We start from the raw sequence: 13,111 nt of genomic DNA, 5'->3' as shown, positions 1-13,111 counted from the left end.
CCAGATCCCCTGACACTGGAGTTAAGGAACAGTTCTAAAACTGTTGTTTATGTGCTGAGAAGCCAACCCTGGTCTTCTGTCAAAGCAGCTCTTGCAGATAGTCCAGGCTGGCTTCAAACAGCATGTAGTTGAAGCTTGACCTCCTGAACCTTATGTCTCCACCTCCAGTGCAGATGTTTGGGTTCACATTTGTAAGCGTAGCACTTGGAAAGCTAAGGTGGAAGGATTGTTGCAATTTTGAGGCTGGCCTGATCTATAAGGCAAACTCCAAACCAGTAGATGGCTCAGCGGTTAAGAGCATTAACTGCTCTTCTGAAGGTCCTGAGTTCAAATCCCAGCAACCACATGGTGGCTCACAACCATCTGTAATGGAATATGATGCCCTCTTCTGGTAGTGTCTGAAGACAGCTACAGTGTACTTACATATAATAAATAATAAATAAATCTTTAAAAAAATATAAGAAAATATATTAGATCTTCCTTAGAATTCATATGAAGAGGCCAGAGCTGTAACACTGTCCCTCTTAGCAAACTGACTCCCTAGATGAATGTCTGTATATCACAGGCCCAGGAGACAGTGAGACATACCTGCAGCTGATATTATAAGCATAAATCTGAGCAGGGGAGACACTACATTATTTCAAACTTAGGACACTTGAGTTACATAAAATTGTTATAAAACACCAGATAAAAGTCAACCAAGTTCTTTTGTTTTAACGACAATTAATTTATTGATGAATTGAGGAATACAATTTTAATGGGACAATAAGGCACAACTGTGGATAAAAACAGTTTGCTATACAGCCAAGGGGGGCATAATCTTAGAAAGTTTAAATATTTAAATCAAGAAGCTTCTCAAGTACTTCTCAAACAGATCAGTATCAGACAATTATTCCCTTTATACAATTCGTATATCGCATCATTTGATCACAAAGTCTGACAGATATTTTTAAGAACTCCCCGGTTCCTGTGGACCCCGGCCATCTCCCAGCCACTCTCCTGCTCATCTTCACCAGCCCTCTCGGTAGGCAGTGCTTTTGTTTGGGTTAATAGCAATTTATTTCCTAAATATCTCTCCTAAACATCTTGGATAGCCTTCCAAAGAAACGAAGCAAGCAAGCAAAATCAGAGAAAGCCAGCCAAAAGCGGATTCACATAGGACAGAAGCAGCCTGATTCAGTGAAATCTCAATCAAGCTGAAATTGGTAGAGAAGTTGAGCTGGGTCACACAAAGACCTCTAATGTCACCTCAGCTGGTGCTCCAGTCCCAAGCTCGTGCTTCTAAGGGATCTGAATAGTGTACACAAGGAGCTCAGAAGGTCATGTCATCAGGAAGGTCGTGAGACAATACATTCAATGCCTGGACCAGGATTATCAACTGACTAGCCATCTTCCAGCATTCAAATTTGCCAAGTATAAAATTCATTCGGAGTTTTGTGCAAAACTTTTAAGACACTGAGGACAATCTAATTCTTTAGGACTGAGATTACGTCAGGCACTTCTGTAACACTAGTCTTTCTGTTTGGAAATGTGAGGAATCTTCCAGTGTACAGAACACTGAGGCATAACCCATGCTGTAGAGAACATGCCTAGCATTGTTCAGAAAACTATAAGAAGGCCTTCTACCATATTGTCAGAAGAGCCACTTGGGTGGTGACAATATCCCAAAGAGAAGTAAACTGGCAGGCATTAAAATATTTTCTGAATGTTGACACTGTACCCAGAAAAGCCACATAAAGATGTTTGAAAATAAAAAGTCAGAGGTAGAGAGACTTGGGAAGCCACCTAGGAGACATGGCTCTACAAGCCTCCCCATGACCACCTTTTAAGAACATGTCTGCTCATAAGCCCCGTGATGACAGAGCAATACAGGGGACCAAGGGAGTCATATGCTTCCAAGAGCAGTACTGCTTGCTGAAGAGAACCTGGATAGGCAATGTCCCAGAGACACATCAGAACACATCAGAAGGTAGATATAAACCACTAGACCACTAACTATCCCGCTACATCAGAAATAGGCTTAACAGCAGAGCCCAGAGTCAAGTAGAATGCAGGGAATCTCAGCGACAGGAAGGCAGCTGAAAGACTGAATGGAGACATGGTTGGATGATAGAGAGGTAGGAAGTAACAGACACAGGACAAAAGGACACAAGGACACAGAAACACAGTGGAGGCTCGGTGAAGGGAAGGCCGCATGGATACGGTCCCCATGGGGGGGGGGGGGCTGTGCTGGCTGGTTCTTAACATGGGTCCCTGTTTCATTTCCTCAGACAGGAGGGATGCATGGCACTCAACAGCAAAACAGGGGAAGATGGTACTTACAAATAACGACCTGGTGGGTGGATGCTGAACAGAAATAGACAGAGGGTACCATTCTGCAATGCCCTGTTTATACACCAAAGGCAAGTTTGTATGGACGGGAGAGACTTCAGGTTGTCATGCAAGAGCTGTAGTATTCCGGGAAAAGGAGATGACAGGATGGGGTTGGGGCTGGAGGACAGAAGAGGTTTCAGTTCTTAAATACTAGAAAGCAAGAATAATTTGGTCTCTGTCCTTTAGTGAAGAAATCGGATGCTCATCTTCTGTTCGACATCTACCTTCTCCAAAACCTGGGGTTGAAAAAACAAAAACAATTTATCATTAAGATTATGACCATTCTGAGAACCTTTCTAAATAATGGGTGACCTTCTCCTCCTATGCAGTAGATTTAACATAAAACCAAAAGGTTGGGGGAAGAGTCACATAAGGGTACACCCTCACTGAGGACCTGCAGGGAGCAAATGGTTGTGGGGAAAGACATTTTCTTCAGTAGGGAGCCACTTAGAAGTCCCTCATGCGGGGTTGGGGATTTAGCTCAGTGGTAGAGCGCTTGTCTAGCAAGTGCAAGGCCCTGGGTTCGGTCCTCAGCTCTGTTAAAAAAAAAAAAAAAAAGACAAAATAACAGAAGTCCCTCATGCTCCAGCAAATAATACAACTTAAACTCTTATCTTTACCATCCCCAAAAGACATGAACATAAAGAGTAAGACAAGTTAGAAAAATAAGGGAACCAGAAAGAGGGGAACAGAGTGAATATGATCAAAATATATACATGTATGAAAATGTTATAAATCATTATAATCAGTATACTAATAAAAAAGAATTAAGATGGAAAAAATCAAAAGGTGATAGACAGACCTTAACGAATTCTGTAAAAGATATGGCACTATCCCCATCTTGGTCAGCCTCCTGGATGGTCCTGTCTGCAATACTGCCCAGCTGCTCATCTGAGATGTTCACTCCGACCATCATTCGCAGTACCTACAAGATCAAGAGCCTTGAAGGGAACTCCAGACAAAGCCACCTCACTTCCCCTTTCCTTTGATTGCTTCACATGCACCAGAGAACTGGAATCCTTAGCTTATTATCTAGGCAATTCTTTAAAAGGAAATGAGCAGATTTCTGACAAAGTCACTCTCCCTAAGGGTCTTCTCCTTATCAACAGTCCAGACTCTTTCTGCTTAGACTACAGGTATGATGCCTGCTGGCAAAACAGCCATACTGGGGCTGTGAGGTACAACCTATCCCTGGGTGTCCTGTTGCATTAGGCAAAGTAGTTCCCTTACAGATGTAAGTCAGCTTGGTGGGTTGTTCTGAAACCTAATACAAAAGCAGTCCTCCATAAGGAGGAGCATTAAGCATTTATTTATAGGTTACAGCTCATGTAAATCTCCTTGAAGACTACTTGGGACGCTGATATGAGAGAATTACAAGCTGAGTCTAGTTTGGGTGAATTTAGTGAAGCCCCCTTTTTTAATGATGGAGGTATCAAGGATATAGTTGAGTGGCAGAGTATTCTCACCTAGCAAACAAAGGCCCCAGTACCACACACTGACAAACATTGTACCTTAAGTAACCTCTTGCCTAAGGTTCCCAGGCCTTCCTTTCTCCTCCACTCATTAACATCCTTCACGGGCAGTATATTTTGTTTCTTACTAACTTTTTGGGGCTGGGAGCAAGGAGGACTGTTTTTTTGAGACAGGGTTTCTCTGTGTAGCCCTGGTTGTCCTGGAACTCACTCTGTAGACCAGGCTGGCCTCGAACTCAGAAATCCACCTGCCTCTGCCTCCCAGAATGCTGGGACTACAGGCGTGCGCCACCACTGCCCAGCTAATCAACTAGTTCTTAAAACCCAGAAGCGGAGTCACCTGGGGGTTAAGAGCACTGGCTACTCTCTCGGTAGACTAGGGCTTGATTACCAGCAGTACTCACAACTCTCTCTCTCTCTCTCTCTCTCTCTCTCTCTCTCTCTCTCTCTCTCTCTCTCAAGATTTATTTATTATGTATACAGTATTCTGTCTGCATATAGGCATACAGGTCAGAAGAGGCACCAGATTTCATTATAAATGGCTATGAACCACCATGTGGTTGCTGGAAATTGAACTCAGGACCTCTGGAAGAACAACCAGTGCTCTTAACCTGAGCCATTTCTCCAGCTTCCAAGTGTCTGTAAATCTAATTTCAGGGAATATAATTACCCTCTTCTGGCATCCCTTGGAACCAATCATGGCAATGGCGCACAGGCATACATGCAGACAACATGCACAAATATATAAAATACTAAGAAAAATTTTAAGAGGTTACATTACTAAGAATCATTTGGGTAAAGCCATTGGCTCTTCCACCAGATGGGAAATACCAAGCAGACAAATTGATCCCCATATTGCACCCTCCTAAGATCTCAGTTCAATCAGTCCCTGAGGTGTTTGCTTGAATAATATTAAGAGCATGGGCTGTGGAGGGGATTGTAAACAGAATGTTGCCTAACATGTATGAGGCTCTGGGTGCCATCCCCAAGTTTACACACACATTGAGAATTAGAGCTAGAATATATGTGTGTGTTCATGTTGGGAGGGTGGGCAAGAGTGGTTATGTAATAAAATACTTTTATCGAGACCTTTAACGAGGGCACGAAGTCTGGAAGTGATCTGACCCAGGTCCCAGGGATCAGTGGCCTTGGTTTCCAGGCTCACTTCCCAGGCCTGGGTGTCCTCCATCTGTCTGTGTCATCACTTATTAATCCACTTGGAAGTTCATTAACTAATGGAAACTTACTATTATTTAATTGTTCCTATTATTTAGTTTCTTTATGCATGTTTCTCCCTTTTTAAAAGTGTGTGGTTTTCTCAAAGAAATCCAGGGCTGTACACTGCCATGTGCCCTCTTGCCACTGAGTTCCATCCCCAGCCCTCTTTCCACAGAGTACACTAGATTGCTGATCCAGTTGGTTGTGAGTCATCATGTGGCTGCAGGGAACCGAATCTGGCCAAGCCCTCTCCAACAACAGCCAGTGCTCCTAACCACTCGCCTGCCTCTCAGCCCAAGGATTGCCTTTTTTTTTTTTTAATCTAAGTGAAAATAAAGGGTTTAGACAATATTTTCTCATAATCCCTTTATAAAAAGTCCAAGATATGCTAACCTCATGAAATGGATCTGTGACTAGAACAAGCATCTCTACTTAAGGATAACTGACACGAACAGACTATAAATAGTCACCCAATTCTTTAGAAATTACAGTGCCTAGAAAGACAAACTTTGTTCTCTTCTCCTACTTTAGAAAACTGATCTCTCATTGCTAGGCTAAAACTAACTGCCTGGGTACCTTGTCAATCCAGTACATCTGTGACAAAGCCGTTCCTGGCCGCACAGTAACTTTCTCATCTCATGTCACACAATTGCTTACAAATCCTAGTAACAGAAAATAAACCAACTCCCCATTTCAAAATTATCTCCTGGCATCCAGACGTGAACCACAGGTAACTTGGAATGGCTGCTTCTGTCTTTTCAGACCTCAAAGGCCATGGGTGTAACTTTCAGTACAACAGTATAGTTCTCACTGAAAAAAAAGCTATCCCCACTTCAAAACCAAAAGGCAAAGTTAACACCAAGTATGGGTGGGCAGGAGCTCACAAGACCCCACCCACGGCTAAGGAGCTGATGGCAGCTGGTGGCTGCAGGGTGACAGACATTTTCTTGTTGGTGTGTAGCTGCTACTAGTAGGCTGCCCATGCTCCAGCAGGGCCAACACACATGTGCACATGGGTAGCACTGACTGCACTTAGTGGGCTTTGTTTTTTTTTTTTTTCAGAAAGAACATATGTTGGAAGGGGGATGTGTTGAAAGGGATAAGAAAAGTGGAGGGGGAAGGCATGTATAATCAAACATATCATATCCATGTATGAAATTCTCAAAAGAATAAATAGTAAGTATTATATGTGTTTTTGTTTTGTCTTTAAAGCAAGGGCCAGGGACACTACCACTGGCCTCCTGTTGTAGATTTTCTCATTGAAATGTACAAAGACTGAGTTGGTCCTTAATCTGATCTGGGTAAGCTTCAACTTTTAAGTCTTTTGAAGATATAAAATTAGTTCTGATTTCCTTAAGAGCAGAAAGTACTTTTCCTTTTAGATATATCTTGAAACACACAGAACCTGCCTGGTGGAATTCCTCAATGTCCTAGCTATCTGGGGTCTTCTAGACTCAATGAAAGGGACAGTTTCCTACTGTCCTAAACTTATAAAAAAGAAAGAGATGGTGAACAAAGCAAACCTTGTAATCATTAGTCACAGTTGAGACTCGAGAAAGCATCCCTGCAGCTACCAACTACTGGGTGATGGCAGCCACAGCGATCCCCTGACTGACAACTAGTCCATGAAGAAATTAAACGGAAAATTTACTTCAGAGCCCTGAGAATTAAATTGCTGCTGACAACAACTGAGCTGTGAAACCCAGCCACACTGTTTATTTCCCTAGGTCACTCAGCACCTCAGGGACCGCCCATCCATGAAGACTCCGTGACCCACAGCAAGTGTTTCCAGGTCTTCTGTGCTGCCTTTTATCTGCAACAGGACTCTTTCCAAGGCAGGGATTAAAGGAATGTTTACTGAAAAGAAAGAACAACGGCTGCCCATAAAAATAAAGTCAGGACCCAAAATACACACTGTTCCAAAATGTTCCCACATACCTGTAACAACTCATCACGGGAGATCTTGTCATCTTTATCCAAGTCATAGAGTCTGAAAGCAACTGGTATGAAAACACAAGAAGACAATGGGAAATTTGTAGTACTTTGTCCTGTCTGAAAGAGCCGAACACACAAGGATAACAGACAGAAACTGATAGCCAATTAACAGATTTCCCAAGACAACTGCCATTCCTGGGAGGACTTTTTCTGGTTTTTGTTGTTTTGGTTTTTTGAGACAGTGTTCTCTGTATAACTCTGGCTGTCCTGGAACTTAGAGATCTGCCTGCCTCTGAATACCAAGTTCTGGGATTATAAGTGTGCCCCACCATGGCTAGAAAGTCTCAGTTTCTTAAATCTTCCAGTGTCTTTAAAAGTCCTATCTGGGCCAGGTATTGGTGGCAAATACCTTTAACTAGGCAGATATTTGTGAGTTCAAGGGTAACCTGGTCTACTAACAGCCAGGTCTGTTGCACTGAGAAACTATCTCGAAAAACAAAAAACAACAACAACAAAAAAAAAAAAAAAAAAAAGAAAAGAAAACAAGAGAGAGACTTGTTGTAAGTATGTTAAATTTGATGAAATGCGACGTCTCTTCAAATACAGCATAATAAAAATTAATAAAAGAAAGCCAATAATCCCTTTTCTTATAGTAGAATGAGGGAATAAACAAAGAACTCTCCCAGCCCCAGCCCCTTAAGTAGTCACTCATAACTCAGTGAAAGCACAAGGAGCCACACAAGTATCTCCATGGCAGGGCTCCCTGGAGCACAGGAGAATGGGCTTGTGAGAGCTTCTATAACATTTCAAAGCCTATTCTTCCTTCTACTAAAGAACTGTAATTTCTTTTTTGTTTTTGCATTTTGAGACAGGATTCTCATGTAGCTCAGGCTGGCCTTAAGCTCAATACTTGGCTATAGCTGGCTTTGAACTCTTAATCTTTGAACCTCTGCTTCCTAAATGCTGGGATTACAGACATCACAGTGACCAGCAAGAACTGGAATTTCAAATAGAATCAACAAGACTCTGATATCTATAAATGCCACACAACCCCACCACTGGAGCTGGGATTATGGCTGTGCACAATATACCTGACTAGTCATTTGGGTGAAGCTCCTAACCTCCACCCCTCAGCAAGTGTCCTTAGCCTGAGTCATCTCTCCATCCCTCCTGACCTAAGTTTCTCTCTTTAACAATACACAAGCCTTTTAGAAAATAGGCTATACAAGAACCTTGCTTCATGTCGGTGTAAGAGAGAGAATTCAGGATGGAGAGAAGGCTCAGCAGTTAAGAGCACCGACTGCTCTTCCAGAGGTGCTGGGTTCTAAGCCCAGCAACCATGTGATGGCTCACAACCATCTGTAATGGGATCTGGGATCTGATGCCCTCTTCTGGTGTGTCTGAAGAGAGCAATCGTGTTCTCTCTCTCTCTCTCTCTCTCTCTCTCTCTCTCTCTCTCTCTCTCTCACACACACACACACACACACACACACACAAACACACACGTGAGAGGGAGAGAGAGAATGAGTGAATAAATGAATGAATGAATATATTCAGGAGTGTAAAACCTATTCAGTTTTTTTTACCATGATTAAGATCTACCATGTGAACAGTGTTTTAAGAACACTAGGTGATTTTATAGGCATATAAGATGAACTTATCAAAGAAGTGACTGTTACATAACTGAATTCAGGTTAGTTTTAAATTACTTCAGGTAAAACACTGATTTCTGGTTAAGTATTATGACTTTTGAGTTAGGATCTTGTGGTAGGGTCCACCCTGGTCTGGAACTATGTAGCCCAGGCTGACCTAAAATTTACAGCAATCTTTCTGGCTCAGACTATTGGCTTGACTCTACCATACCTGACTTCAATTTCTGGTTTTCAAAAGGTGACTGCCAAACTAGGCATAGTGATGTACACTTTCAACCCCAGAACTCAGAAGGTATCAGAGGATCAGGAATATATGGCCAACTTTAGTTACAATAGGGTACCAGCCTAGGCTCTATGAGACCATCTCAAAAGGAAAAGAAGGGGCTGGAGAGATGGGTCAGTGGTTAAGAACACTGACTGAATTCAAATCCTAGCAACCACATGGCGGCTCACAACCATCTGTAATGAGATCTGATGCCCTCTTCTGGTACAGTGTACCTACATATAATAATAAAGAAATAAATAGCTACAGTGTATGTGCATATAATAATAAATAAATCTTTGGGCTGGAGCGAGCAGGTCCTGAGTTCAATTCCCAGTAACCACATGATGGGTCACAACTATCTGTACAGCTACAGTATACTCATATAAAGAATATAAATAAATAAATCTTTAAAAAAAAAAAAAAGCAAAAGTAAATAAAAGGGAACAGAACCCAGGTCTCCTGGAAAAAACAGCAACTGCTCACCTACCACCTTGCCAGTCCCTTTTTTTTTTTTTTTTGAGACAGTGTCTCACTGTTGCCTAGGCAGCTATTGAACTGTGAATCAACAGATCTCTGGTCTCTGCCTCCCAAATTCTGGTGTTAAAAAGTTATGTTCCTAGCCGGGCAGTGGTGGCACATACCTTTAATCCCAGCACTTGGGAGGCAGAGGCAGGCAGATTTCTGAGTTCAAGGCCAGCCTGGTCTACAGAGTGAGTTCCAGGCCAGCCAGGGCTATATAGAGAAACTCTGTCTCGAAAAACCAAAAAAAAAAAAAAAAAAAAAAAAAAAAAAGGGGGGGGGGTCATGTTTCATCACGCCTAGCTCTTAAACAGGCAAACAGAAAGATGATTTTCCTACACTCTCATATCCAACTGCCCCCACCCATTTTCTGTTTTGTTTTGTTTTTTTGTTTTCATAAAATAGAGTCCTATGTTGCCCAGGCTGGCCTTGAACTCATTGTTCTTCCAGAGAACAGAACACACATTGGGAGGCTCACAACCACTGGTTAACTCCATTTCCAGGGGCTCCAATACCTTCTAGTATACACACATACTGAGCATATGTATAGGGCATTCGGAGCATACCCACAGAGTAATAAAAAATGATTTTTTTTTTTTTTAAAGAGGGGTTGGCTCCAGGGTAGCCAGGAGTATACAGAGAAACCCTGTCTTGAAAAACTAAAACATACAAACAAAAGGACTGGGGTGATTACTGAGGGGAAAAGCAGAGAGAGCTTCAAGTTGAGTAAGGGATCCTGCCTCAAGGCAAGAGGGCAGAGAAAGATGGAGGAATAGCCCTTCTCACTTGGATGTGGACCTACACACATGCAAGCTCTACAAGACACCTATGAAGAAGGAGAACTAGCAGGACAGGGCGGAGGAGCAGCAGCAGCAACAAATTCAGAGCAATGGTAGATGATTCTTTTCAAACAAAGACTAAGGGGTGAGAGTTCCCATGTGGCCCAAACCTTCCCCATCCCAGTGCCTAACATTATCACTACATTCCTAAGTATTCCTGGATAAAAGGAGCAGAGGACCACTGGTCCGTTGTTATTAACCGGAGTCCACAGTGGGCATTAAACTTCATCCTCTTGCAGGTTTCCCTGAGTCTTGACAAATGCATACCTGACGTTTACTACTGCAGTGCCCTACAGTGTGGTTTCACTTGCTTCCAAACCCCATTTTCACATCCTTCAAAATAGCCCCAATCTACAGCTTCGGAAAGAACCCCGTGGACCTAATACCTTTGGTACTAGGTCCTCTCCTAAACAAAACAACCTTCATCAGTGTCTCTGTATTCATCTCCATCTTTTTCTCTCCCTGCAATAAAGCAATGTATTAAGCCATGGCAATAAAACACATAATACTGAAAGAGAAGATCCGCGGCCCCACTGTGTGCTAACAAGAACTCGCTTTGGGAGCTGCAGTTCATCTGGACCCCAGAGCTACACTAGAACTCTGAAGGTGCTGAAGTCTACCAGCCATTACTACAATAAACCCTTGCTTGCTTGTTTGTAGCCTGGGCTGTCCTGGAACACACTAGGTACACTAGGCTAGCCTCTCAGAAACTCCCGCCTCACCCTGAGGGCTGGGATAAATACCCAGTCAACACAATAATACTTTCACTCATTTATTTAAAAGTTTAAGAAGTTGGGGAGGAGTGTGTGTGTCCATTCAGGTACTGAGGCAGGCACACATGTCAGAGAACACATGCCACATGGCTGAGACTCAGTTCTCTCCTCCTACCACATGAGCTCTGGGATTTGAACTTAGGTTATTGGTTTGTGCCTCTACCCACTGAGTCATCACCAGGACCCTTTTTTGTTTTGTTTTGAGACAGGGAGAGTCTGTCACATGGCTCTGGCAGACCAGGAACTCATTATGTAGCCAGGGCTGGCCTCTAACTCAGAGATCTTCCTGCTGGGACCAAAACCAAGATCATCCAGGCCCTGTACATCCCTGGCCCTTTTTAATTACTTTTTCCCCAGACAAAGTCTGGATATGTTGCCTATCTGGCTTTGAATTTGTAATCTTCCAACCTCAGGCTTCTAGTCAGGTAGAATAATAGACATACCTGTGTCCAACTAATTTTTTTTCTGTGTGTATAGTAAAAATTATAAAATTTGTGATCTTTACCATTTAAGATTATATTTCACCAATGGCAAAAATATCTTCTTTTTGTTTGTTTGTGGGGTTTTTTTTTGGAATTTTTTTTTTTTTTTTTTTTTTTTTTTTGAGATAGGATTTCTCTGTATAGCCCTGACTGTCCTAGAACTCACTCTGTAGACCAGGCTGGCCTCGAATTCAGAAATCTGCCTGCCTCTGCTTCCCAGGGTGCTGGGATTACAGGCCTGTGCCACCACCACCCGGCTATATCTTCTCTTTTTAATGATTCATTTATTTTTACTTAATGTGCATTGATGTATTGCCTGAATGTCTGAATGTCTGTCTGTCTGTCTGTCTGTGTGAAGCTGTCAGAAACCCTGGAACTAGAGTTACAGACAGTTGTAAGCTGCCGTGTAGGTGCTGGGAATTGAACTTAGGGCCTCTGGAAGAGAGGCCAGTGCTATTAAGGGCTAATACATCTCTCCAGTCCCGCAAGGATATTTTCAACTTGCAATCTCAAACTCTATATCCAATAATCTCCACTTTACCATAACTAAGGGAAATTCTGAAAGAACTTTCACAAAGCCAGGAAGAAGAAAAAGGAGAAGGAAGAGGAAGAAGAGGGAAAGGATGAGGAGAAAGAAGAGGAGGAAGAAGAGATGGAGGAGGAAGAAGAGAAGGAAGAGGGGAAAGAGGAAGAAGAGGGTGAAGAGGAGGAGGAGACCTATAACCACAGCCATGTAGGGAACTTATGCAATTGCAGATACAAAGAAATTTCAGATAAATATTTTTTTAACTTTTTTCTTGGAATATGCATTCTGCTATATAGCCCAAGATAGCTTTGAAGGTACCCTTGGCCCACAGCTTCTCAAGTAGCCGGAAATGCAGGCACACACCTAAGCCCAAATAGAAGACTGCTTCGTTCTGTCTGTTTTCTTAGGACGACTTTGTAATTATTGACTGATTGGTTGGTTGACTTTTGTTTTGAGATAGCTTTCTCTCTGTAGCTCTGGCTGTCCTTAAACCTGCCACTGCCTCCTAGTTATGGGATTAAAGGTGTGTCCCACAATCACCAGTCTGAGGATGTCTTTGAACTTTCGATGCTTTTGCCTTCACTTTCTTTCTTTCTTTCTTTCTTTCTTTCTTTCTTTCTTTCTTTCTTTCTTTCTTTCTTTCTTTCTTTCTTTTCTTCTTCTTCTTCTTCTTCTTCTTCTTCTTCTTCTTCTTCTTCTTCTTTTTTTTTTTTGGGGGGGGCTTCAAGACAGGGTTTCTTTGTGTATTCCTGGCTGTCCTGGAACTCACTCTGTAGACCAGGCTGACCTTGAACTCAGAAATCCACCTGCCTCTGCCTCCCAAGTGCTGGGATTACAGGCGAGCACCACCACGCCAGGCTTTTGCCTTCACTTTTTAAAAGCTAGAATCATGGGCATATGCTACTATATCTAGTTTCAGAAAGAAACATTTTTTTAAAATAATTTTTTAAAGTTTATTTATTTAACAAGTATGTGTCTTTTGCCTGCATATTTTGTCTGTGCATCATGTGCACATTTTGTGCCCAAAGAGGCCACCAGATTTCTCTGGGACTCAAGT

At 42.4% G+C, this 13,111-nt stretch overlaps 1 protein-coding gene across 1 annotated transcript in view; it reads right to left on the bottom strand.

The window, feature by feature from the left end:
* Positions 1-709: 709 nt before the first annotated feature.
* The window catches only part of Chp1 (calcineurin like EF-hand protein 1), a 35,271-nt gene continuing 22,869 nt past the window's right edge, over positions 710-13,111 (bottom strand). The window contains exons 5-7 of the mRNA XM_052183275.1: positions 7,002-7,063; positions 3,176-3,298; positions 710-2,609 (exon numbers count right to left, since the gene is read on the bottom strand). Coding sequence (XP_052039235.1) covers positions 2,556-2,609; positions 3,176-3,298; positions 7,002-7,063 — 239 coding nt within the window. The 3' untranslated portion in view covers positions 710-2,555. The remainder of the gene's footprint in view (positions 2,610-3,175; positions 3,299-7,001; positions 7,064-13,111) is intronic.

Source organism: Apodemus sylvaticus, chromosome 5, assembly GCF_947179515.1.
Source record: "Apodemus sylvaticus chromosome 5, mApoSyl1.1, whole genome shotgun sequence".
NCBI classification, from domain to species: Eukaryota; Metazoa; Chordata; class Mammalia; order Rodentia; family Muridae; genus Apodemus; species Apodemus sylvaticus.
Note: the sequence above shows the minus strand (reverse complement) of the source record. Positions and strands in the feature narration are given on the sequence as shown.